At 34.6% G+C, this 25,401-nt stretch overlaps 2 protein-coding genes across 7 annotated transcripts in view; one reads left to right on the top strand and one right to left on the bottom strand.

Annotated features, from left to right (window-relative positions):
- WDR45B (WD repeat domain 45B) overlaps positions 1-25,401 on the top strand; it is a 128,099-nt gene that overhangs the window by 82,974 nt on the left and 19,724 nt on the right. For 2 of the 6 annotated variants that reach the window (XM_003768876.4, XM_031968460.1), the window contains exons 6-10: positions 12,205-12,395; positions 14,120-14,205; positions 16,313-16,414; positions 17,203-17,324; positions 17,922-19,613. In XM_003768876.4, coding sequence (XP_003768924.1) covers positions 12,205-12,395; positions 14,120-14,205; positions 16,313-16,414; positions 17,203-17,324; positions 17,922-18,028 — 608 coding nt within the window. In that variant the 3' untranslated portion in view covers positions 18,029-19,613. Of the gene's footprint in view, positions 1-12,204; positions 12,396-14,119; positions 14,206-16,312; positions 16,415-17,202; positions 17,325-17,921; positions 19,614-25,401 lie in introns of those variants that run through there. The other 4 variants (XM_023502849.2, XM_023502848.2, XM_012548848.3 and 1 more) reach the window with 3 other exon arrangements.
- Positions 3,714-4,975, bottom strand: LOC105750435 (zinc finger protein 345-like). The gene is given in 2 exon segments (XM_031967170.1): positions 3,714-4,694; positions 4,696-4,975. Coding segments are annotated over 2 exon segments (1,236 nt in total). The 5' UTR covers positions 4,951-4,975.

Genomic DNA, 25,401 nt, shown 5'->3' with positions numbered 1-25,401 from the left:
AATCATGGACCCATTTTGATCTTATCTTGGTATATGGTGTTAAGTGTGGGTCCATGCCTAATTTCTGCCATACTAATTTCCAGTTATCCCAACAGTTTTTGTCAAATAATGAGTTCTTATCCCAAAAGTGAGGATCTTTGGGTTTGTCAAACACGAAATTGCTATAGTTGACTATTCTGTCTTGTGAACCTAACCTGTTCCACTGATCAACTAATCTATTTCTTAGCCAATACCAAATGGTTTTGGTGACTGCTGCTTTATAATATAGTTTTAGATCAGGTACAGCTAGGCCACCCAAGGTTTATTTTGGATTTTGAGATTTAGCATAGTCCCTTTGGGTGGTGGTTGTTGTGAACCTGGTTTGGCTTTGCTAAGAGAGTGAAGTTTTCATTTCTCCATGGTAAAATTTGAGAGCAGAGTTGTTGCAGAAGGTTGTGGAATATCATCAGTGCTCTTCATGGGTAGATGGAAAGCATAGTTGTATTTGAACAGTGAAATGGAAGTTGGCATGCTCAAAAGTTGCTGGTTTTCTAAGTCCCTTTTGTTTATAATTACACATACCAATGTCCCTTTTGAGGTACTAGGGTACTAGAAATTGCTTTAATCCAATTTTATTGAAGTTGAATTTTTAACTTTATTGAATCTCTTATGATTTCACTTTCTGTTTACCTTTTTATGCTTCTCTTGAATTTTGTACTTAAATCAGATTTTCTATTCAGTTCTGATCTTTTCATCAGGAATGCGTAAAAGTCCTTTATTTCATTAAACCTCTTTTTTCCTCCCTGAAGTATTATTATGTGATTCTTGGTTATAATCCTGATTCATTTTTCACTCTGAAATATCATATTCCAAACTATCCTTTAATGTGGAAGGTTCCAAATCTTGTATGTTCCTGCCTTTGGCTTCATGATTCATGAATTGTTTCTTTCTAACTTCTTGTAAATTTTGTCCTTGACTTGGGAACTCTAGAATTTGACCATAGTATTCCTGAGAATTTTCATTTTGGTACCTTGCAGGAGGTGACTGAAGGATTCTTTAAATTTCTGCCTTCTCATTTTGTGATATCAGGATTTTCTTTGCTAATTTCTTGAAAAATCATGTCTAGGTTTTGATTAGGGCTTTCAGAAGGTCCAATAATACTTAAATTGTTTTTCCTTAATCTTTTTCACAGATCTGTTATTTTTTTCCCCAATGAGATATTTCACATTTTCTTCATTTTTTTTCTTTTGGTTTTGTTGTATTGTTGTATCTTGATGTCTCATGGCGTCATTTATCTTCCACTTAACCAATTCTAATTTTTAAGGAATTATTTTTTTCAGTGAATTTTTGGATATCTTTTCCCATTCGGCTAATTATCCTTTTTATTTTTCTTTTATTTATTTATTTATTTTTTGCTGAGACAGTTGGGGTTAAATGACTTCTAGGGTCACCCAGTTAGGAGGTATTAAGTGTCTGAGGTCAGATTTGAACTCAGGTCCTCCTGACTTCAAGGCTGGTGCTCTATCCACTGTGCCATCTAGCTGCCTCCAATTATCCTTTTTAAGGAATTCTCTTCATTGAGGTTTTTTTTTTTCTTTCCTCTAATCTTTTCATTCACTTCCAACCTAGTTAGAATTAAGAACATAGAAAACAAAATTATCTTTTGAAACACCTGAAATTTGTGGTCTAAAAGTTCTCTTCCCCCAAGCCCCCTTATTTTCTATGGAAAGTTTACTGAGAACAGGACAGTTGAACACTAGAAATGGCTAGGTATCTGGGGAGACAGCTTATCTTCTATCAGTACCAGGTGATGGAAGTAATAACAGAGACCACTGAAAGATCATTAACATCCATTGTTTTCTACAAAATAGCAGTCTTGGCCAGAATTTCACTGCAAGAAAGCTAGAAGTTGTATCTGGTGATCTTCCTGCATGTGGGTCTTACCATCCCATCCACTGAAGATAAAAAAATAACCAGCAAGAGGATTTCATAGGAAAGTTTTTCTTGCCCCTGAGGGGCAAGATGTAAAGGGCAAAACTGCATGAAGAGGTGGCTTTCTCTCTCCTGAGGAGAAAGATTCATTAATGTTTCACAATTTGGTTGGCAAAATATATGCGCCTTAGGATCTACCCGAATAAATCCATAATTAATTTTTTTCCCTCTAGAATTCTAAAGTTTCATGATTGTAATGGCCAGTATCATTTAGTATGTTAATTTAGTAAATTAGTGTAATATTAAGTAAACTAGGTATTGAATGCCCATTTAGTTTAAGAAAAAACATTCTTATTTAGAGACTAGCCCTTCCCAGAATTTTTTCCCCAAGTCATCAAAACTGAGCTGAAGATTCTATTCCAGTACAGAAATATCAACCAGATCCCATCATGATGACTGATTACTCAAGGTAATATTAAGGCTTACATCTGCTTTATAGCATTAATGTTTGGGATTCTCCCATCCCTGGCCTCCTGACCACTTGAGTTTATGGTCAGATGACTTGTCTGACCTCCACCAGTTTCCTCTGGTTCTGCCCTTTTTTCCAAAGACTCCATGGCCCCTTACTGCCAGGTACAAGAGCAGACTGAAAATCTAACCAAGAATTGAGACAGGAAAGTTGACCAAGACACGGAGTAAGCACAAATGACGCAAGACTAGACCACAAAATACAAGAATACACAAAACATTAACCTGTTTCTGTTAGTCTCTTAATTGGGAGCACAAGAGTGTCTGACTGCCTTTAACAACCCTCCCTTTTCCCCATTTGTAGAAGTTCCTGAAATGAACTCATCGGTATATGGCTGGAAAGTTCTTGGAGCTGGGGATCGGTAAAGGCTGAACTGCCCAGTAGCAGACAGAGTTGCCAATTGTGGCAAGAATTTTCTTATCAGTTTGGCCACCTTTTGCCAATTCGTGACCAACACAAGTCAGAGAAACAGGTTTTATCATATGCTCTGAGAGCAACCACTCCACTTGTGTGTCACTGATATTATTTATACATCGTAGGAAACAAAGAAAAAAAAGATGGCTGCTCATTACAGCGTGAATAATAATACAAAGAAAAACATATACTTCTTAAAGAAAATGTATATGATAGCTATCGAAGACTGAGAAAAGATGTGCCCTTTTTAGTATGGTTAATTTCATCAAGTCAAGGGGAACTATTTATCACGTTAAATGAGGGAAGGAGATATTCCAGAGGTTGTGGAGTCCTTTTTTCTTTTCTTTTCTTCTTCTTCTTTTTTTTTTTTTTTTTTTAGGAATCAAGTCTTTTTGTACCAAGTAAAAGATGAAAGAAGACATTGAAGAGAACCAACTCTTTAAGCTGGTCCTTCAGTTCATGCAGGGTTCCTACACAGAATAATGGCTAACACAGAACAAAATGGAGTCAGTTATATTCTCCAAACAATTCACTTTCAACAATTCTCTTGTGGTAATTAAAGGATGACTGATATTTAAAGCCTTTTCCACACTGATTACATTTACAGGACTCTCTCCAGTATTTTTCTGGTATTCTCTAAGGTGTGCACCTTGCTTGAAGAGTTTTAGATAATTCCATAATTGTAAGTTTTCTTTGAGCTTAGAATGAACACATTCCCATGTTCATTATTTTATAAATCCTTCCAGGATAAACATTTTGGTTTTCCAGTGGAAGGCTTTCCAATACCACTTTGTTCACATTTCCTTCTACTACAAAGTATCTGAGGGATAAACAGTTCATTGTACCAAAAAGCTTTTCCTTATTGATTATGTTCATAAAGTTTCTCTTCAGTATGCTTTTTCTGGTGGGAAGTGAGCTGTGTTCGGAGAATGAAGCCCTTTCCACATTCATTACATATATAAGGTTTCTCTCCAGTATGAATTCTCTGGTGGTAAAGAAAGGATGAATTGTTTCTAAAAGATTTCCCACACTCATTACATTCATAAGGTTTTTCTCCAGTATGAACTCTCTGGTGGTTAGTAAGGGATGAGCCAGAGCTAAAAGCTTTCCCACATTCATATGGTTTCTCCCCAGTATGAATCCTCTGATGGAAGGTTAGATGAGTGCTATGGACAAAAGTTTTCCCACATTCATTATACTCGTAAGACTTTTCTCCAGTATGAATTCTCTGATGGGAAATAAGCTGTGTGTTCACTCTGAAGGCCTGCCCACATTCATTACATATATAAGCTTTCTCTCCAGTATGAATTCTCTGGTGGTAAATAAGAGATGAATTGGAGCTAAAAACTTTCCCACAGTCTCTACATTCATAAGGTTTCTCTCCAGTATGAATCTTCAGGTGGGAAGTAAGGTGTGCACTCTGGATGAAAGCCTTCCCACACTCATTACATTTATAAGTTTCTCCCGTATGAATTCTCCGGTGGTAAGTGAGGGATGTACTAGAACTAAAAGCCTTTCCACATTCATTACATTCGTAAGGTTTCTCTCCAGTATGAGTTTTTTGGTGAGAAATAAGGTGTGCACTCTGCATGAAGGCCTTCCCACATTCATTACATTCATAGGGTTTTTCTCCAGTATGAATTCTTTTGTGGAAAGTAAGCTGGGTGCTCTGATTGAAGGTTTTCCCACATTCATCACATTCATAAGGTTTCTCTCCAGTGTGGATTCTCTGATGGGAAGTAAGCTGGGCATTCCCTTTGAAAACCTTCCCACACTCATAACATTCATAAGGTTTCTCCCCAGTATGAATTTTCTGGTGGTACGTAAAAGACGAATTGTATCTTAAAAGTTTTTCCACATTCGCTGCATTCATAAGGTTTTCCCCCTGTATGAATTCTCTGATGGGAATTTAGCTGTGTTTGAAGAATGAAAGCTTTTCCACATTCGTTACATTTATGCGGCTTCTCTCCAGTATGAATTTTCTGATGGTACATAAGGGACGAGCTGAAGCTAAAAGTTTTGCCACAATCTTTACAGACATGAAGTTTCTCTCTAGGTTGGATTTTCTGATGCTCAGGATGATGTTTATCCTCCATTATGTCTTTTTCAAATTCATTATAACCATGGGTTTGAGGGTTTGATTTACATTATATGTGATATGATCCTGAAAAAGATCGTTATTACACTTGAATGGTTCCCCACATTCATTACGCACAGCAGGTTTCTCAACATCATAATTCCATTCTTCTCCCAACTTGGCGCACTGGTAATCATCTTTTGAGTATTGTTCCTGGGATGATTTGTCCACAACAATGTCAACCTTTGAAACAGATTCTTTTGTTTCAGACTCAGTTTTCCAATCTCTGTCTTCCAGCATGAGGTCCAAGGCCTCCATGGTCCCCCGGCGTCCTCCGGGCTTCCCTGGCCAGTGGCTCGGGAATTTTTTTCTTCTCTTTTATCATTTGGCCTATTTTTTTTTTAAATAATTTTTTTGCACCTCTTTTATCAAGGTTTGACTTTTTTCATGATTTTCTTGTATCTTTTTCATTTCCTTTCCCATTTTTCCTGCATCTTATTAATTGGTTTTAAAAATCCTTTTTTTGAATTCTTTCAGGTATTTTTGTTCTTGAAACCTAGTATTATTTTTCTTTGAGGTTTTCAATGTCACTGCTTTTATTTCATTATCTTCTGAATTTATGTTTTAATTTTCACTATCACCATAGAAACTTATGGTCAGGTTCTGTTTTGTTATTTTGCTCATTTTTCCAGCCTAGTCAGGTTCCTTGATTTTAACTTTTAACTTTATATTATAGTTGGTCTCTGATTCTAGGGTCTAGGGGACATTGTCCCAAACTTTGGATTTTTTTTTTGTTTGTTTATTTTCAGAGTGTACTTTGTGGTTTTATAAGTTTTCAGTTCTTCCAAGGTGGTATGATCAAGGTCACTGCTCTCTGGTCAGTGAGCTACAAGCAACAAGCCCTAGAACTATAATTTTGTTCTCCATTTACAGGCAGTGCGACGCAATTGCTAGTAAAGGGACTCCTCTGATCTCCTGATCCCATTAGCTGAGAGCTCCTATGCCACCAATCCAGTGGATTCTTTTGCCTCCAATGCCTGTGTCTATCTTGCTGGAGTGCAGCCTGCTCTGGTGTAGTTTGCTCTTTACTGTGTGCTTGAGTAACACCCCAATGAGTCAGACCTTTCCTGCCAATCTAAGTTGTTTTGCACTAGAAAATTGTTTCTGTTGCTCCAGAATTTGTTTTGACATGTTATTTCAAAGTTATTTGAAAGACAGTTTGGGAGAGCTTGGGAGTGGATGTTCCTGCCTTTGCTTATCCCTCTTGGCTCTTTCTTCTCCAGATAGATTTTAATGTCAGTAATGCTTTTGGTTCACCTTACAGAGTTGATGGTACATTAGAACTTCAGAGAAATGTTTATGTCCAAAACCTGGTAGTTACCTTAGTTTACTGTTAACATGGATCATTACTGAGAGCCTCTGCTTTTTGTCATCATTAGGTTGTTTTTCAGTTGTATCCAACTCTTCAAGGCCCCATTTGGGGTTTTTCTTGGCAAAGATATTGGAGGAGCAATTTGTCATTTCTTTCTCCAACTTATTTTACAGATGAGGAAACTGAGGCAAACAGGGTTAAGGGTTATATAACTAGTAAAATGTCTGAAGCTATATTTCAACTCTGAAAAAATGAGTATTTCTGACTCCAGGGTAGGCTATCTGCTACATCACCTCATTGTTTGAAAGTTCGTTCAGGATGACTTACAGAAAGTTCAAGGGAAGCTGAAATAAAGAAGGTGGGCTGGGTAGGGCACTGCAACTGGATGTAAAATGACTGAGACGTGAGTAATGTCTCTTGTTTTTTGTTTTTTTTTTTCATCCTGTTACATATTTAAAACAAACTCAGCTATTTAAAGTTCTCTGTAGTCTAATTCCATTATGTATTCTTGTTTGTTTGTTTTTTTTCCCTAAATTTTAACCTTCTTTATACAATCATTCCAGGCAAAATATAATATTGTCTTTTCTCACTTTAATTTTCATAATCCATGTTTCTTTGTATCTGGGGCAGTACTACTTATATAGGTCTGCCAGTTGAAGTATTTCTCTTTCAAAAAAAAAATTACTTAAACAGGTCCATGCCACTTCTTTGAGACTTTTTTGATGTTTGCTCTTCCTTGACATACTTGCAATCTTACTCCAAGCTACAAGTATTATTTTCTTCCTTAGATTTTTTTTTTTTTAAAGAGTAGTTTTGGTCTCCCCTTTGCATTTATTTTGAATCATTATTTTTTGTTTATTTGTCCTTGCCATCAAATTGTAAGTTTCTTGAGAGAGGACCTCTTACTTAACCATTCTTCATATTCCCAGTGAGTAACACTGAAGGGGATTTAATAAAACTGAACTTTTAAAAACAGTTGTGGGTAGAAGTATATGAGACCAATAATGGCTATAGACAGCATGATGTCATTAATGGAGATCTGAGCTGGTCTTAGAGCTAGGAAGGAAGTGGTATAAATCCCAATTATGACATAATCAAATGAAATCATTTATTCTTCTGATGCTAAAAACATAGATTAATACAGTGATCCAAGACAACTCATAATAGAAAATGCTGCCCACATCCAGAGAAAAAAGTAATGAACCCTGAATACAGATTGAAGCATATTTCACTTTATTTTTGGGGGTGGTGAGGGAGAAGGATCTCAGAATTTTAAAATGAATATTAAAATTTGTCTTTACGTATTATTGGAAGAATTACAAATTTAATACAGATTAAAATACTATTAAAAACTAATTTGCAAAGGAAGAATGGCTCAAATTTGATAGAGGAGGGATTTCTTATTGAAAATGAGGGGTGTGTGTGTGTTTAAAAGAGTCAGAGGAAACATTGGTACTCACCAATTATTATTTGGTTTGTTATTTTGACCACTGATGCTCTTCAACTTTTGAAGAATCTGTTCCAGATAGCAGGAGAGCTCCTTCCTTCCTTCCTTCCTTCCGCTCGCCTTTTAGTGACAGAACATATGCATAGCTAATTTTTCTACATTGTCCTTTGCTCTCACTTCTGTTCCAACTTTTCCCTTTTCTCCTTCCATGCCCTCCCCTAGATGGCAGGCAGTCTCATACATGTTAAACATGTTAAAGTATATCTTAAATATAATATATGTGTACAGCTCCATACATTTCTCTTGTTGCACAAGAAAAATCGGATTCATAAGGTAAAAATAACCTGGGAAGACAAACAAAAATGCAATTAGTCCACATTCATTTCCCAGTGTTCTTTCTCTGGGTGTAGCTGATTCTCTCCATTACTGATCAGTTGGAATTGAATTGGATCTTCTCATTATCGAAGATGTCCACTTACATCAGAATATATCCTCATTCAGTGTTGTTGTTGAAGTGTATAATGATCTCCTGGTTCTGCTCATTTCACTTAACATCAGTTCATGTAAGTCTCTCCAAGCCCCTCAGTATTCATCCTGCTGGTCAATAATATTCCATAACATTCATATATCACAATTTACCCAACCACTCTCCAACTGATGGGCAGCCATTCATTTTCCAGTTTCTAGCCACTACAAACAGGGCTGCCACAAACATTTTGGCACATACAGGTCCCTTTCCCTTCTTTAGCATTTCTTTGGGATATAAGCCCAGCAGTAACACTGCTGGATCAAAGGATATGCACAGTCTGATAACTTTTTGAGCATAGTTCCAAATTGCTCTCCAGAATGACTGGATATATTCACAGTTCTGCCAACAATATATCAGTGTCCCAGTTTTCCTGCATCCCCTCGAACATTCAGTATTATCTTTTCCTGTCATTCTAGCCAATCTGAGAGGTACATAGTGGTATCTCAGAGTTGTCTTAATTTGCATTTTTCTAATCAATACTGATTTGAAACACCTTTTTATATGAGTAGAAATAGTTTAAATTTCATCATCTGAAAATTGTTCATATCCTTTGACTATTTATCAATTGGAGAATGGCTTGATTTCTTATAAATTAGAGTCCATTCTCTCTATATTTTGGAAATGAGGCCTTTATCAGAACCTTTAACTGTGAAGATGTTTTCCCAGTTTATTCCTTCCCTTCTAATCTTGTTTGTACAAACAAAACATTAGTTTTGTGATCAATAATGATCTCTAGTTTTCCTTTGGTCACAAATTCCTTCCTCCTCCACAGATCTGAGAGGTAAACTATCCTATGTTTTTCAAATTTATTTATAATCTCATTCTTTATGCCTAAATCATGAACCCATTTTCATCTTATCTTGGTGTATGGTGTTAAGTGTGGGTCCATGCCTAGTTTCTGCCATATTAATTTCCAGTTTTTCCAGCAGTTTTTGTCAAATATTGAATTCTTATCCTAAAAGTTGGGATATTTGGGTTTATCAAACACTAGATTGCTGTAGTTATTGACTATTTTGTCCTGTGAACCTAACCTATTCCACTGTTCAAATAGTCTATTTCTTAGCCAATACCAATTGGTTTTGGTGACTGCTGCTTTAGTTTTAGATCAGGTACAGCTAGGCAGCCTTAATTTGATTTTTTTTTCATTATTTCCCTTGAAATTCTTGGCCTTTTCTTCTTCCATATGAATTTTGTTATTTTTTCTGGGTCATTAAAATAATTTCTTGGGAGTCTGGTTGGTATAGCACTAAATAAATAGATTAATTTAGGTGGTATTGTCATCTTTATTATATTTGCTTGCCCTATCCAAGAGCACTTAATATTTTTTCACTTGTTTAAATCTCACTTTTTATGTGTGGAAAGTTTTTTGAAGTGTTGCTCATATAGTTCCTGACTTAACTTTGGCAGATAGATTTCCAAATATTTTATGCTATCGACAGTTATTTAAAATGGAAATTCTCTTTGTATATCTTGCTATTGGATTTTGTTGGTGATGTATAAAAATGCTGAGGATTTATGTGGATTTATTTTGTATCCTGCAATTTTGCTAAAGTTGTGGATTATTTCTAATAGCTTTTTAGTAGAATCTCTGGGGTTCTCTAAGGATACCATCATATCATCTGCAGAGTGATAATTTGGTTTCCTCATTACCCATTCTAATTCCTTTTATCTCTTTCTCAACTCTTATTGTGGAAGCTAGTGTTTCTAATACAATATTGAATAGTAATGGTGATAGTGGGCAACCTTGTTTCATTCCTGATCTTATTGGGAATGGTTCCATTTTATCCCCATTACATAGGATGCTTACTGATGGTTTTAAATAGATGCTCCTGACTATTTAAGGAAAATCAATCTATTCCTATACTCTCAAATATTTTTATTAGAAATGGATGTTGGATTTTATCAAATGCTTTTTCTACATCTATTGAGATGATCATATGGTTTTTGTTAATTTGGTTATTGATGTAGCCAATTATGCTAATAGTTTTTTTTTTAATATTGAACCATCCCTGCTTCCTGGTATAAATCCTACTTGGTCATGGTGTATTATCCTGGGGGTGATTTTCTGTAATCTTTTTGGTAATATTTTATTTAAGTTTTTAGCATCAACATTTATTAGGGTCTATAATTTTTTCTCCGTTTTCAACCTATCTGGTTTAGGTATCTGTACAATGTCTGTGTCATAAAGGAATTTGGTAGGACTCCTTCAATCCCTATTTTTTCAAATAGTTTATATAACATTGGAGTTAGTTGTTATGTAAATGTAAATCCATCTGGTCCTGGGGATTTTTTTCTCAGGGAGTTGATTAATAGCTTTACTTCTTCCTTTATTAATCTGGGCAAGCTGTACTTTTGAAAGTGTTCTTCCATTTCATTTAATTATCAAATTTATTGGCATAAAGTTGGGCAAAGTAAATCTTAATTATTGCTCTAATTTCCTCTTCATTAGTGACAAGTTGTCTCTTTTCATTTTTAAGACTAACAATTTGATTTTCCTCTTCCCTTTTTCTAATCAAATTTACTAAGAATTTATCTATTTTGTTGTTTTTTCATAGAACCAACTCTTAATTTTATTTATTAATTTAAATGCAGAAAGGCAGAAATATTTAAATATATCTTTTCAGATCACAATGCAGTGAAAATTACATTCAATAAAAAGCCAGGGGAAAATAGACCAAAAAATAATTGGAAGCTAAGTAATCTCATCCTAAAGAATGATTGGGTGAAACAGCAAATTATAGACACTTAATAATTTCACCCAAAAAAATGAGACGTCATATCAAAATGTGTGGGATACAGCCAAAGTGGTAATAAGGGGAAATTTTATATCTCTAGAGGCCTACTTGCATAAAATGGAGAAAGAAAAGGTTTTTAGTAGAATCTCTGGGATTCTCTAAGGACACCATCATATTATCTGCAGAGTGATAATTTGGTTTCCTCATTACCTATTCTAATTCCTTTTATCTCTTTCTCAACTCTTATTGTGGAACTTGTAACTAAAAAAGCTAGAACAGGAGCAAATGAAAAAACCCCAATCAAACACTAAACTTGAAATTCTAAAAATAAGAGATTAATAAAATTGAAAGAATAGCTGTTTCAGCCTCCCCAAAAAGCATAGGAACTGGAAATTTTATCCTGTTGGTATTTTTCTTCTCCCAGATATAAGTGGAAGGATATAGAAAATATTTAAGGACATAAAGAATTTCCAAAAGTTTTCAATGAAAAGCTCTATTCTACTTATAGTTAGTTTTGAGATTAAAGGGGAGTACAGTGGTAGTAATTTATATATAAGATCTAAATTGGGGGAAGGGAAGAATGTGAATAAATAGCTGCTACCTCTTTTTTTGATGATTGATTTTTTTTTTTAAATAAAAACAAAATAGGAGCCCCAGAAGAAACTAAATGGACAAGTTATGTTTTCTTTTCCTCTCTAACATTTTTTTCTTTGCCTTCCTTTTTTTCCTTCTATATTTTTGCTTATTTCCCCATCTTTTCATTTTTTCTTCCCCAAAATGTTCTATAAAATGCTCCCCTTCCAAATTTTGCTTTAGTGATACCTCTGTTGTGATCCTATGGGAACTTCAAATGTATGCTGCATTCTGCAAAATATTTTCTTAAGGACCTCCTCTCCTCAGTGTTTAATACTATATTTAATTCAGAATCCCGTTCGGGATAATGGAATGCAATTGTACCTATCTTGGTAAAATCTTCAAAAAAGAAGAAAGGAAAAAGAAACATTTCTGTGATTTAAGGTGCTTAAATTTATTTTCCTGATTTGTTTTTGTGGTTGCAAATAATTGTGGAATCCATTAAAAACAAAAATAAAACTATTGGGGATATGGTATAGAAAAGGATTGGCCAAAATATGAAAAGTTGGAGTATTTGTACAATCTTGAGGCTCATTTCTGAATATTTTTGCATCCAGGTCTATGTGTTTTATGTCCAAATAGCAACAATTCGCTCCTGGCATTCCCTGGTACACATACTGGCCATGTGCAGATAGTGGATCTGGCCAATACAGAAAAACCTCCAGTTGATATCCCAGCTCATGAAGGAATCCTAAGCTGTATAGCTTTAAATCTCCAGGGAACAAGAATTGCAACAGCATCTGAAAAAGTAAGCTTAACTTCAGAGAGTAGTTTGGACTATTTTTTAAGTCTGTTCTACTACTTTAGAACTGTTTGACAGTTCACATAATTGAATTAGGAAAGTCATGTTTCAAGAGTGAAGAAGTTTGTAGAAACTCTTTTCCAGACATAATCATTTATGATGCATATGATAACAGGCCTAGATAACATTTCCTTGCTCCTTTAGAGAAAGTATTTGTTTTTTAAAATCATATCCTCCATTTCACTTTTACTTTGAGAGACTTGTAAGACTTTCTTTACATCTTACCTAATTTCTCAAATGTGATCAATCACTATGTTAAAATTTTCAGAATTTTTCATTTGGGTTTTTTAACCTGAGCTTATTCATGTTTTTTTGAAAAACAAAACAAAAAACCATGAAGCTTATTTTTAGTTTTGAATTTCTGGTTTCTATTTAAGACCATTTTAGTTGCATCATTTTGTTTTGATTTTAAAGAGGGGAAATTGTTGGAACTGTAAGCAACCCAAGAACCTATATATTATAACATGAATTCATGATTTTATGTACTGTGAAATTAATGATAAAACTATTAATTTGTAAATTGTGTAGAGTTTTGATTCTGAATAAAAGGATATAATTGTTAGTTTGGAAAATTGACTTTTTTCCAATTTCAGACCTACTTTTCCTACCCAAGATACTGAGAGAAGTATTGGAGATGTGGTGGGGAGTTGAAATATTATCCTGACCCTATCTGCTATCCATATCCCCACTGATATTGGGTGTGACAGTTCAAAGGCCATTTGTGTAGGCTGGGACATGTATTACATGATTTTGAGGAGTATGGGTAGGGAGGAGTGATAGTAAAACAACTCTATCATTCTAATTATCACTTGTACACCAGTTAATGACTAAAGAATGTTGTCCATGTGCAGGTCAGGTTAGCCTAGAATTTTCTCACAATAATTTGTAAAATAGATAAAAATGAAAATAATGAAATTTTGATGTTTTATTGAACCAATACATAGTAGCTATCAGCCTGGTGTCTAGTTACAGAAGCACTGTGGTGTCTGTATCTTATCTTGAATTCAGAAATTCTGGGTTCAAGTTTCACATGTGTCTTACTTACTATCTTTGTGACATCGGACAGATATCTTAACCTTTTTGAACTTCACTTTCCTCATCTGTAAAATACATATAATATTTGTCTTGTTATGAAGAAGTACCTTGTAAAAATCCTTGTGAATTTTTACAATATAAATTAGTACAGTCTAAAGATAATACTTCCTGCGATGGCAGCAACAGACACTGGAATCTTCACATTCCCAGTTTTCCAGGCATGGAGTATCTGTTACTGCTGGAGGGGAACTTTCTCTAGGTCACTTAGAATACTTAATTCTGAATCTCCATTATATTTTCTTTCTTTCTTTTTCTTTTAAGTGTCAGGCCAGATTTGAACTCAGGTCCTCCTGACTTCAGGGCTGGTGCTCAATCTACTGTGCCACCTAGCTGCCCCTGTATTTTCAGTCATAATATTTTTAAAGTATTTCAGTCTTAGTTTTAATGCTAAATAGAAAAATTTCATCAGAAAGTAAAGCAGTTCTGTATGATTTAGATTGTACAAGATATTACAGATATTATTTATGACAATGATATAGCTTATTAATTTGTAAGAAGTATTACTCTAAAACAGTAGAAAAAATGAACTGAATTTCTGAATCTTTGATAATGAGACACTTCATTGTTTTTCAAAGGGGACCCTTATAAGAATATTTGATACTTCATCAGGGCATTTAATCCAAGAACTGAGAAGAGGATCTCAAGCAGCAAATATTTATTGGTAAGAATATGATTAATTTGAATATAGGGGACTGATAGAAAAAAAGATAATTCTAGTTTATTTCTAGAGGAATGGATGATTCATGACAGCAATGATGTGATTTACAGCAGGGATGGTCTAGAGAGAAGCACAAATATAGAAACTATACTTCTGATACCTCAAGAAAGAGTGCTTTTCCTATGAGGCAGGAAGAGTCAGAGGCTGCAGAATTATAAAGTGGCTTCTCTCAGAGACTGAAGTGTTCATCTCTGGAAGGCTTTATTCTTTTCTGCAGTGTCCATATGGTGACAAAAGGCAAATGGCTTTGGTTTCTAGGATTTAATTGTGCTTACCAATGCAGCAAACTCAATAAAGAACATACTTGGTCCTTTTCACAGAATCCTAGAAATGGAAGGGACTTCAGTAGCCATCTAATGTGTCCCTGTCCCTCCTCCCCCTAGTGTGAGGGAGCTCGCTTCTTTTTTACAGATTTCTGATTGTTATGAGATTTTTGCATTAAAAGAAACCTAAATTTGCTTCCTTACAATTTCTGTCCTATTATTCCTACTCCTGTCCCCAGTATCTTGCAGGACAAACTTGTTAATCCTTCTTCTGTTACAAATCTCTAGATATTACATCTTCTTTCCACAATATTTTATTGTTCAGGCTTCTTTATTTTATCCTTATATGGCATGAGTGGCATTTTCATTTCTAACATTTCCTTCCACTTCATTAAATGATTTGGGGTGTGACCACTAGAATCCTTGAGTTAATAGGCTGCATAGGATCAATAAGCTTAATTTTTCTCAGGATAACTAAAAGCATATAATTTATTATTTTTTAACATTGTTTCTATAAGTTTTAAATCAAGATGTAAAGTTATGAAAATGGCATAGCTTATTGATTTGTTTTTTTTTGTTGTTTGTTTTGTTTTTTGCTGAGGCAATTGGGATTAAGTGACTTGCCCAGGATCACACATATAGGGAGTATCCTCCTGACTTCAAGGCTGGTGCTCTATTCACTGTGTCACCTAGCTGCCCTAGCTTATTGATTTGTAAGAACTATTAATCTAAAACAGTAGGAAATTTTTAGTAGAGTATTTTAAAAGAATGAAGACACTAAATTCAATCTGTTATGAATCATTACCTATATACTCTTGCCTTTTTTTTTTTTTAACATTAAGATGAATTTTATCTCTAGTATTTTTGGCATTTAAATTTTCGTATACCAAAATTCTCCGAAGTTTGATTTATTGCCTTACTTCAGCTTTGGTCTCCCCTAAATCAGAGCTCGTAGCATCAAGGATGTAAGAGAAGACTTTTAATTCACTTTTTTTTACTGTGTCTAATTAATAGTGTCCATTAAGGAGAGGATTGTTACCAGGCTCTTCTTTCATATTAAAATAGAAAAATCAGTCCACATAGTGACCCTCTGAGTCTGCATCAAACTCCATAATGGTCACTTGCCAATCAAAAGTTGAGAATTTGCTGAGAATCAGGTCCTGATTCCCTCCTTTTCCTATATAGGTATAGGTGCTAAAGAATTTCTTAAGCCCAAGTGCTAAGCATTTTACAACCTAATATAGCTCTTTACTTCACTTCTTTCTTAAGCATGGCCTTTCTAGACCCTCAACTTTTAAAAGGACACTATTTACATGGTTTTTTTTACAAGTTTCCTGGGTTTTGTATGGAAGAGTAGTTTTTTGAGACTGAAGTGTTAAATATTTGGCTAGCCTTGTATTTGTTAGTTTGAAATATGAAGACACTAAACCTTGAACTAAATATTTTGGAAAATATAAAAATATAAACCATTTTACATAATTTTTAAAAGTATGGATTATGTGATTTATATGAACTATATTTCTCTCTAATACAGTCCTATAATATCTTAACAAGCCAGCATTCTGGTAGTATCCTTGATTGGGAAGCCTCCAGGTCTAAAACCTACTTTATCAAAATCTATTTAGCTTTGTAATATATCACTTCTTACCATGGGCCTATTTCACTATTTGTAAGAGAGTGTTGGACTAAATGATCTTGTACATCTCTTATATTCTGCAACTTTGGTCTCTTAGCCCACTTATACTCAGCCTGTCAAAGTTCTGTATTTTGTTTTGTTTTTTTTTCAGTATTAATTTCAATCAGGATGCTTCACTTATCTGTGTATCAAGTGATCATGGAACAGTACACATTTTTGCAGCTGAAGATCCCAAAAGGAATAAGCAGTCTAGGTAAGGGTTTAAGGATTCAATTTTGTCATAAAAATAGGATGACATGTAGAATCATTTGTCACTACCTTTGGGTTTGTATGTATATAGTAATAGATGAAGATTATCATCTGTGAAGTCAGAAATTATTCTATTTTGAGAGTTTTGAGTCATATGTAATGGTTTGTAACAAAATGGTGGCATGTTAGAACTTCGCAATAATTAAAGCCCTAGAATATTCTGATCAGAAAGTGAAGGAAATCAAGAGGAACCTTGATCTCATAACTTTGGGATTCAGTGTTACCTTTCTGGCTCTAAATTCTTAAGGTATTATTTGAGTTTTGGAACAGATGACCTCAAACATTACCACATCTAATCCTGTGCTTCTCAATAAATTAGTTGCTTCAGGATTACTGTTTTTGGATTCCTGGGGTAGAATATTTATTGATAAGACTTCCTGATTTTCCCTTAGCTGTCCCTTAGAAAGATTGGATCTGTAAGATTTATCTTGTAGCTTGTTATTTCTGTTCCATACAACATTCTGCTACATTCAACCCAAAACCCAACACTTTTAACAAAATGATATTTTTTCTCCTAAATTATTTAGAGAAGAACAGGATATAAAAATAGAATGTTTTCCTTTAAACTTCTGAACGTCATTTAAAAATTATTTTACTGGTTATATTAGATTTAAAAAGCACTTTAGTCTATTTTAAGTTTAGATATATGAGAGTTTTGGGTAACATTAATTGGGTAACTTTAATCATGTCATGTTATAATTTGATCACTTTTTTTCCCCTCCTCCTTCCCAGTTTGGCCTCAGCCAGTTTTCTTCCAAAATACTTCAGTTCCAAATGGAGTTTTTCCAAATTTCAGGTTCCCTCAGGCTCTCCATGCATTTGTGCCTTTGGAACTGAGCCAAATGCTGTCATAGGTAAGAGTTTCTTTTTGAAGTATGTTTAGGGAAAAAAAATCCATACTACTTTCTCTTTAACTGAGAAGCTCATAATGTATTTCTCTCACTATCATCTTTTGATTTCTATTACTAAATGACGGGCCTTATGGTTCTAAAGGAGAATTATCTTTAGTATTATCTCTCCTTCCTGCTTTTCTATTGTGGATTCAGTCAGAGCTTTTCAATGTGCGTTGTTTGAAGAATTATGTATGGTATGAGCATCTAACTGGTCTCAATCATTTTTTTTTAGAAAATTCACAGATAATTTATCAAGTGGTTTCTATAAAAATGGCCTCATACCAGCCAGATACACTATTTTCCTACAAATTGGTTATTCAGTTTTTCCTCCAAAGAAACCAAAATATCTGCTTAGTATAGGGGGAAAAAAATGTTTTCATTATAGTAGATTTGATGGGATTATGGGTCTATTCTGGTAATTCTTTGATAATAATAGTTTTCCAAGAATGGAGTGTTATTGTAGTTGCAATTTTCAATTACAGTTCTGAAAAAGGGATATGCTTTAAACTTTAAATGAAAAAAAAAAAAAACAGATAAAATGGGTTTCCTTTTCCTTAGCAATCTGTGCAGATGGCAGTTATTACAAGTTCTTATTCAACCAAAAAGGAGAATGTTCCCGTGATGTCTATGCTCAGTTTCTAGAAATGACTGATGACAAGCTTTGACTTTTCAAGAGAAGCATTTGGACTGAAGTACTGCTGAGTTATTCTGCAACACTTGGAGGACTTAATACTAACCCATAATATTCCCCAGTTATAGACCTCACTGAGGAACGGGCTCTAAGAGACTAACCAGGAAGAGTCTTGGTTGGAAAATAAATATACCAATATTCAATTTCCTTTTATACATGAGGCCTCACATTTCTAGCATGAATGGAAAAGGAAACAAATCACAGTGTGCCAGAATGAGCATTCAGGTGGTTTTTCAAAACAGTTTGAACTTGGTTTATTTTCTTTTTTTCTAAAGATGACATTAGCTTTACAGGCTCATTTGTACCCTCCATACCAAAACAACCAGGAGTTTTTTGTAGGGAATTGGACCAGATTTGGAAATTGGCATTTGTTTAGGCAATAACTTACATCATTTTCATTGAGCCTTTTGGTGGGGAAATGAACTTACATGTAAATACTAGTTCTTGTAGTATAACAAGATTTTAAATAGAATAGTAAAACCAGCAGCTTGCCTTAGTTCAGAAGAAATGAATTCTTTCTTCAGCTGTATACATAATGAGGAAAAACATAACTAATATGCTTTAGCAAATGCAGTCTGAATACTTTCTCTACTTAAGATTACCAACATAGGTTTTTAGGTTTGTTTTATTCATGTAAACACATGTGCTGACTTGGTACATTGGTATGTGTAGTTGTGAACATTAATATAGAACTGGAACAAACTCCAACTTAACTAAGGCTTAATGGTGACAGGAATAATTTCTCCTCAGATAGAAATAAAGTCCTTAGGAGAATGAATCCATCTTAATTTCAGGGAAAAACAAAGTAAGTGGAACAATAACAAAACCAGATTTTTTGGGAAGTTTTTATTTGTGACTGTTTCTTTCAGTTTAGACAGTAAAATTTGGCATTTATTTCAGTGATGCCATACTGCTGCATTCCAAAGAGAGTGAGCAAGAGTGTATGGAACTCATTTTTATTTCCATTGATGCCTTGTTTGGGCACTTCACTATTACCTTTCCCTGTAATACACTCTTACCCTCCTCCCTCCTCTTCTCTTCCTCCCCCCCCCCCCCCCCAAATCCCCCAGTTATATAGGTGACTACACACTAATTATTTTGGAAATGAAAGGCACATAGCATTTTTGAACTAAAGTAGAATATTATTGTGGGATCTGTGTTGTTAACACTACTTATATGAAGTTTTGCTTGATTGTAAATTGCCTTTTGAGACTTAATTTCATATGTCCCTGGTTTCACATCTCACTTGTCTTAAAATTTCTATAGCTGCAAGGTCTTTCCATTTTGCCTGATTCTTGACAGTGTCATGTAATATTGACTAAATTTTATGTAAAATATGCATGTTCCTTTTGTGTGGATTTAATCATGGAAATTCATTTTGCACATTTATTTGTAACATTTCTTTTAAATAAAATGATTAATTTTGTTGTACTCTTTTCTAGTTGTGGGAAGTAAAACTTGGATTTTACATATGATCAAAACCAAGGTGATATATGTTTTTCATATTTAGGATACTTCTTTTTAGATTCTACATTTGAATAAACAACACGTAGATTAATGTCTCGGTTGTGGTGTTCATTGTTAAACAAAAATTCTGTGAGAAGGCAGAAAAGTTAAGATATCTAGAAAGAAGAATTTCGAAGATCTGTTTTTCATTAATAGCAATTGAACTATTAGTCTTAAATAAGACATAAAAGAAACTCAAATTTCTCCCTTCTCTCCTAGAAAAGTGACCACTTTTAAGTATATTTTAACATGTTCTAGTTACCCTGGTATGGTTCTTCATGGAAGTACGGCAACTTCATCTATTGCTTTTTCATTTCTGTGTATTAGTGGTAAGAGAAGGATTGTTGGTTTGAAACAATACATAGTAGTTCCAAGTGTGTTTGGTGGATGGTTAACTACCTCAAATAGCCTAGGATCTTTTATTTAGAATTAGAATGGAACTTGTTTGTAAATGTTTCCTCATTTATAAAATGAAAATGGTTAAATGAACTATATGAGACCCAGTGAAGTTGTGGCTGGCCCAAGGTTAGTCTGATAAAATAGGAGAACTAAGATTCACATTTGTATGTGTGTTGCATGTGTGTGCATGGAACCACAAGCTAATTGAGGAATAGAAGACCTATCAATAATTTAATAGAAGATAAATTCCAAACAATGCTCTGAGTGGCTAGAGGCTCCCTTAAGAAGATGCCATTTGAATTGAGTTTTGAAGAGTGGGTAGGAAACTTATATGTGAAAAGAGTTCAGGGACATTTGAGGTATGGGAATGTGAGTTACAGGAAGCCAGAGGATGTACTGGCCAGTATGAATCATGTATTGAAGACAAGGAAGGAATTAAAGGAAGGAAGACTGTTGTCATAGGCAGACATGATCATTAGTGGCAGTGAAATTGTTTTGTGCCCTTTTCTCTCCTTTGTAGCTAAAGAGAATTTTTAAATTCTAAATTTAGTAATTATGTGTAAAAATTAAACATAAATACACCTGAAATGATTGTGAACCTCTTGAAGAGCAAGGGTCTTCCTTTTGCAAATACTGCTTTGACTGTCTTTTTGCCTTTCTTTGTTGACAGAACTGATTATAGATTAAAAAATAAAGTTGTTATTTTAGCAAGATATAACCATTGTCCTTTTTGTCTCTATGAGCCTTTCTGAATTCAGTTGTGCATCTCTCTGGAGAAAGTGTGGTGCAGTGCAGTGGTATCAAATTTAAGTAGAAATGGAACCATTTTAAACCCTACATAAGAGTCCTGCAGGCTAAATACTGACTTAGTTTTAAAATGTGATGTCATATGTTGTAATGACCATGCTACAGGTAGTCCAAGACACCTCAGAATCAGCCGGAGTCAGGATAAGCAAAAGTCCTCAGTCTTTATTCTTGGTCTTAGATGCAGGATTGAACAGGATGGAAGCAAAATCTCCGCCATTGCCTTCTCCCTCATCTCCTGCCAAAAGTGTAACCATGGCTAGTTTTACTCCACCCTCTAGTCCCTCCTACAATCCTCTATACACCAATCATTGAGCCGGTACGGCATATGCCCATAGAGTATTGTCTAATCGGTAGTTAACCTGAGGCGCTCAGCAGTCCCAACCTCAGTGCATCAACCCAATAGTTTCAGCCCTCTACAATATGTTTTATTGTATTTTTATTCATTTTGTTAAGTATTTCTCAATTATATTTTAATCTGGTTGGGGCTAGATTTGGCAGTATTGTGGACCTGTCTGGTGTAGAGGATAAAGAACTAGCCTTGAAGTCAAGAAAACCTTGGTTCAATTCCTGCCTTTGACACATATCATTTCATCTCTCATTGTGCAGGGTGTTCACTAAGATTTAAGTTGCAGAGAAAGTGACTGGCTGAAAGAGTTTCTGCACCTGAGAAGCTCCAATACCAATGAAATTATAGATCCATTCTAGATTCTTTATTTCTGATATTATTTATAGGTGTAGGTATTGTTTGTCTCCCATGAATGGAATGGTCTCACTTTCCATGTCAACCTCCTGGCTTTCTTGGCAGCTTCAAGTGCTACCTAAAATTCTTTCCCATAGGAAAGCCTTTCTCAGCCCTTCTAAATTCTAGTACCTTACCCTCTGTTCATTATTTTCTAATCATCCTATTTACAATTTGCTTGTACATAGTTGTTTGCATGTTATCATCCCCATTAAGATTGTGGGCTTTTCAAGGGCAGGAATTTTTTATTTTTTTGCTTTTCTTTATTTTCTCCAGGATTTATTATAATTCCAGTAGGTAGGATTCTAATACATGTTCAGAGACTCAATTGTGTTTGCTATTGTGATTATGCAAAAATCAGATTAACTAGCTTGAACATGTTGTGACTCCTTGTCTTGAATTAGGAGGTAACTTTCAAATATACAACATAAGAAAGGAATTCCATAGGAATTCTATAGTTGCTGACCTAAAATATAAATAACTGCTATGGGTACATCTTCAAACAAGAATACTAATTTTATCATAGTTACTTTGAAAGTTCATGACCTTTAAATTTGACACTATAACTTTAAAATTACAAGCCAGGTGAGGTTGTAGTTTGCCAGGAGTTTAAAATTTAAAGTGTTTTTATCTTTAAAAAAGAGGTTACAATATACTATTCATGTCATAGGGATGTTGTTTAGAAAGTATTTTGTAAGCCATAAAAGGATAATATAAATGTAAGCTGTAAGAAGCCAGAGGACTGACAAATCACTGAGAACCAGAAAACACTTCATGATGTGTGTGTGTGTGTATTGGAGGTGGGAGAGTGGAGTTAAGTAAAACTTGAACAAGGGAAGAGTAGGTTCTGGATCCTTCTTGTAGTGGGAAAACATGAAGAAAGGTTTGAAACTAAGTATTGAACTTGATCAGGATCCAAAGGTACTGGGCTCCAAATTCCTTGAAGCATACTCAGCATATCAGTAAAAATAAATAATCATCAACCACTAGCTACCCTTTCCTTACCAAACAACATTAGAAGGATGATGAATTTGGAGACCAACAGCAGCCTCCATCTTTGAGAAATTTACTTTGTAATCATCTGATGTTTCTTTTGTAACAGTGCAAAAAGATTAGAATTTGCTGTCAATTTAGAGATTTAATAAATTACAAGCTAAAAGTATCAAGATACAGCTGGAAGGTACTGCATATGCCTGCTGGGACCTGACTCTCAATGACCATGATACCTTTCTTAACTCAGTTCCCTTTTTTGTGTATTTTTCTGCATCATGCAGTAATATTCAGGGTATTCAGGGGTCCTCAAACTTTTTAAATAGGGGGCCAGTTCATTGTCCTTCAGACTGTTGGAGGGCAGGACTATAGTAAAAATAAAAACTTTGTTTTGTGGGCCTTTAAATAAAGAAACTTCATAGCCCTGGGTAAGGGGGATAATCTTCCTCAACTGTCACATCTGGCCCGAGGGCCGTAGTTTGAGCACCCCTGATAAGTCATAGATACCAATGACTTTAATACTCAGTAAAATATATGTAAGAGAATCTGATTTTTTTTTTCTTTTCCCCAGAACTGAAACAGTTCTGTAATGGATCCATGTTATTTTATGCACATACTCAAATGTAGCCACTATTTAGGAAACAAATTTCCAGTCTTTTCAATTCATAGGGAAAGAGTAATCTATGCAGCTTTGTTGTATACCTATGCAACTTGGAAAACCTTGGGAAATAAGTATGTGCTAATTTTGTCTGAGTCTATAGCCTCTTCAGTAGAAATGTACTTAAGATCCCAAAGCTTTTCTTCTCATTCCTCTTGCAGGGAAAAGCACTAAGAATAAAGAATATCTGTGTTGGAAAACTAAGTTTCTCTGTTATCACAGAAACCCGAATCTCAAGTGCTTTTCTACTTTTTTTTTTTTTTTACACACAAACAATGAAGTTGATCTGTTCATCTATACTCAGGTTAGATGGTTTAAAAGATCCAAATGGAATTGACTTGGACGCCACTTTGAGCCACAGGAACTCTGTAGTCACATCTTTATTTTGATTCAAAATGTTACCTACCTTCATGCTGCAATGTTAACTATTTCAAGAAAGCAATGTACCTTTAAAAGACAGCTATTTATAACTGCTGAGACTATTCAAAGTAATGTACCCCAAAGTGTTAAGGTGATTTCCATAGAAATACTCCAGAATTTTTCAACAATGACAGGAACCTTACTGAAATAATTATGTCTTTGAAGAGATCTTCTTTAAAAGAATTTTATTCATTCACAAATGAAAAAACCTGGGATGCTCACCTTTTAAAAAGCAATAAAAGCTGACATTTACAGAGATTTGCAAGGGATTTTACAAGTATTCTCATTTTATTCTGACAGTAAACATGGAAGGTAGGTATTATTAGCATCTCTATTTTACAGATGGAGAAAATGGAAGTAGTGAGTTACACTTTTTCCCCAGTTATTGTTCTACAGTCTGTGATGTGCCAAACAAGCTTTACTCTGTAAACATACTTTAGATTATGTTAAATTTTAATTCTTTTAAATTGGTTCTGTGTTATATTGGAATCTTTACAAACTGTTAAGCCATTAGAGTTGATAGAGACAATAATTATCTAATTTGGCATGGTTCAATATGATTGATTTGATCTTAGAAAGAGATATTTTGGGCCAGAACTTGAAACAAGGTACTAAGTACAACTGATAGAAATGATGCTTGTGTTCACACCTTTAGAGAGCTCATAAGTATCTAAGTACTCAATGGAGTTCACATGTTTGGGAGATTTCAGGGCTTAGTATGAGATATTCACACCTCCCTTAGGGCCAGAGAGCACTCTGGGAGATAACCCAGAATCCCTTGCTCTCCAGAAAGAGGAGTTAACCTTTGCGAGATTATATATATATATATATATATATATATATATATATATATATATATATATATGAAGCTCTTAGAGCTTGAGAGAGTTTTTCTTGGGAATATTGACTGGGGTCAGAGAGGAGCACTCTGGGAGGAAGCCCACAAGCCCTATCTTCAAGGCAAGAGAGATAGATTGTATCTTCTACCTTGGTGCTGGCTGGAGTCGGAAGGACAAACCTTTGGATTTGGAGACATTCAGGCAGAGCTTCTGGAACCAAGCAGAGAGATAGGCCTCTGAGCTAGCCGGGCCGTTTTAAACATTTTTAATTATATAATTTGTAAGAAAAATATTTTTGGAAGAGCTGTGACAACGTATCCAAGAAATCATCGCTTACAAAATTGATGAAGCCAGAAGTGCAAGGAAAGAGTGTCTCAGATGTGATTGGAGGAAGTTCATTGTGATTTCTGGGTTCTTACAAATGTGTTTATGACTGTAATCCTAGGGATAAAAGGAACTGATGTCTCTTTGGATATTCTGCCTGTAATAAGTTGCTTTCATACAGAAAATGAGGGCCAGTTGGCTAAACTTTCTTTAGACATGGAAAGCAGTTTTGAGTTATAGATCTGCTTTTTATATTAAAAAGTAAAAACAATTGTGAATTATTTATGAATTCTTATAAACAAAATCCTACCTTCAGATGGAATATTTTCTTCTGCTAAGCCTCATGAACACAGATATCACCTTACTTATAAAATGAGAATAGTAAAGATGATATATATGATTACAGAAGGATTTATGTCTTCCCCTGCCCTTGAAAAGAAAAAATAATATTTGGGTTAATATCTCACAACTGAGTTTCAAAAAAGGAGGAATAAGCTGGAACAGAATCCCAAGACACATCAGGAAAATCAGGGTATTAGAGTATATATATTTGCTCCAGATGCATACCTAATGAAATGATAGTTGTCAAGAAAAGTAAGTCTTAAGAGTAGGAAAATAGGATGTCAGCAGGTTTTTAAAATCACTATAGAAAAAATGTGAGGTTC

This window comes from Sarcophilus harrisii, chromosome 4 (genome assembly GCF_902635505.1).
Source record: "Sarcophilus harrisii chromosome 4, mSarHar1.11, whole genome shotgun sequence".
Lineage (NCBI taxonomy): Eukaryota > Metazoa > Chordata > Mammalia > Dasyuromorphia > Dasyuridae > Sarcophilus > Sarcophilus harrisii.
The sequence above is the reverse complement of the archived record's forward strand: the minus strand, read 5'-3'. Positions and strand labels throughout refer to the sequence as shown.